Below are 2,500 nucleotides of genomic sequence, written 5' to 3'. Positions count from 1 at the left end.
AAAAGGTTGAGGAGATCACCCTGACCCTGTGCATGTTAAAGCCATGTTTGCAAAACAACATAAATGACAGGAGCTCCGAGCAATGATCCTTGGCTCATGTTGGAGGACAAGAGCTCAGAGCTGCTGGAACGGCTCTGCTGTGGAAGAGGCGATGGCTGATGATGTTGGTTGGGCGAATGCAAATCCAGGGTAAGCAGAGTAGGGCAGAGCAATGGCGGATTTGGGCATGCTGGGCACGGCACCGGGTCCAGGCAAAACAGGGATGTAGCCCGCGGTGTAATAAGCCCCCGCTGCCGTGGCCATGCCAGGCATTCCGGTGCTGAGGGCGTACACTGGTCCGATGTGTCGGGCCTGCCGAGGAGCAAACGCTCAAAGTCACGTTTCAATCAGAAAACCAAGACGAGACATCCACTTAGATTGCAATGTATAAATAGCAACTACAATTATTCAAAGGAAAGCAACTATTTTAACATAATTATAATTATATATATATATATACAAGCCTGGCTCGGCCCGCTGCGCTCGCCTCACCAAGCGTCGATACCGAGGAACGGGCTTATTTTAGCTGAGGATAATGACTGTACCTGAGTTGCTGTGTTGTCATGATTTACACCAATTATAATACAAACAATTGCTTTGCACAAATGTATTTGTTGTGTTTGTGATATTACATTTTTATAGGCAATTTAGGTTGAAGATTTAGGTTGAATGTTTTTTTTTCAAGAAGGAACCCCTCAGCACATAGATAGGGGAGGGGTATGTGCAGACTGGAAGTTTGGGACGATTACACCTCACCACCACGTAATTCAAAACACCTCACCACCAAGTAATTCAAAACACCTCACCACCACGTAATTCAAAACACACCACCACGTAATTCAAAACACCTCACCACCACGTAATTCAAAACACCTCACCACCACGTAATTCAAAACACCTCACCACCAAGTAATTCAAAACACCTCACCACCACGTAATTCAAAACACTTCACCACCACGTAATTCAAAACACACCACCACGTAATTCAAAACACCTCACCACCAAGTAATTCAAAACACCTCACCACCACGTAATTCAAAACACACCACCACGTAATTCAAAACACCTCACCACCACGTAATTCAAAACACCTCACCACCACGTCATTTAAAAACACCTCACCACCACGTAATTCAAAACACCTCACCACCACGTAATTCAAAACACCTCACCACCAAGTAATTCAAAACACCTCACCACCACGTAATTCAAAACACTTCACCACCACGTAATTCAAAACACACCACCACGTAATTCAAAACACCTCACCACCAAGTAATTCAAAACACCTCACCACCACGTAATTCAAAACACCTCACCACCAAGTAATTCAAAACACCTCACCACCACATAATTCAAAACACCTCACCACCACGTAATTCAAAACACCTCACCACCACGTAATTCAAAACACCTCACCACCAAGTAATTCAAAACACCTCACCACCACATAATTCAAAACACCTCACCACCACGTAATTCAAAACACCTCACCACCAAGTAATTCAAAACACCTCACCACCACGTAATTCAAATCACTGCACCACCAAGTAATTCAAAACACCTCACCACCACGTAAAGTAAAACACCTCACCACCACGTAATTCAAAACACCTCACCACCACGTAATTCAAAACACCTCACCACCACGCAATTCAAAACACCTCACCACCACGCAATTCAAAATACCTCACCACCACGCAATTCAAAACACCTCACCACCACGCAATTCAAAACACCTCACCACCAAGTAATTCAAAACACCGCACCACCACGCAATTCAAAACACCGCACCACCACGTAATTCAAAACACCTCAACACCACGAAATTCAAAACACCTCACCACCACGAAATTCAAAACACCTCACCACCACAAAATTCAAAACACCGCACCACCAAGTAATTCAAAACACCTCACCACCACGTCATTCAAAACACCTCACCACCACATAATTCAAAACACCTCACCACCACGAAATTCAAAACACTGCACCACCAAGTAATTCAAAACACCTCACCACCACGTCATTCAAAACACCTCACCACCACGTAATTCAAAACACCGCACCACCACGCAATTCAAAACACCGCACCACCACGTAATTCAAAACACCTCACCACCACGTAATTCAAAACACCTCAACACCACGAAATTCAAAACACCTCACCACCACGTAATTCAAAACACCTCACCACCACGAAATTCAAAACACCACACCACCAAGTAATTCAAAACACCTCACCACCACGTCATTCAAAACACCTCACCACCGCATAATTCAAAACACCTCACCACCACGTAATTCAAAACACCTCACCACCACGTAATTCAAAACACCTCACCACCACATAACTCAAAACACCTCACCACCACGTAATTCAAAACACCTCAACACCACGAAATTCAAAACACCTCACCACCACGTAATTCAAAACACCTCACCACCACGAAATTCAAA

At 44.3% G+C, this 2,500-nt stretch overlaps 1 protein-coding gene across 4 annotated transcripts in view; it reads right to left on the bottom strand.

The window, feature by feature from the left end:
- The window catches only part of LOC137425719 (RNA-binding protein 47), a 215,055-nt gene that overhangs the window by 5,847 nt on the left and 206,708 nt on the right, over positions 1–2,500 (bottom strand). For all 4 annotated transcript variants that reach the window (XM_078777025.1, XM_078777027.1, XM_078777026.1 and 1 more), the window contains one exon: positions 1–351. This exon is cut by the window's left edge and continues 5,847 nt beyond it. In XM_078777025.1, coding sequence (XP_078633151.1) covers positions 115–351 — 237 coding nt within the window. In that variant the 3' untranslated portion in view covers positions 1–114. The remainder of the gene's footprint in view (positions 352–2,500) is intronic.

Source organism: Myxine glutinosa, chromosome 4, assembly GCF_964187855.1.
Source record: "Myxine glutinosa chromosome 4, kmMyxGlut1.1, whole genome shotgun sequence".
NCBI classification, from domain to species: domain Eukaryota; kingdom Metazoa; phylum Chordata; class Myxini; order Myxiniformes; family Myxinidae; genus Myxine; species Myxine glutinosa.
The sequence above is the reverse complement of the archived record's forward strand: the minus strand, read 5'-3'. Positions and strand labels throughout refer to the sequence as shown.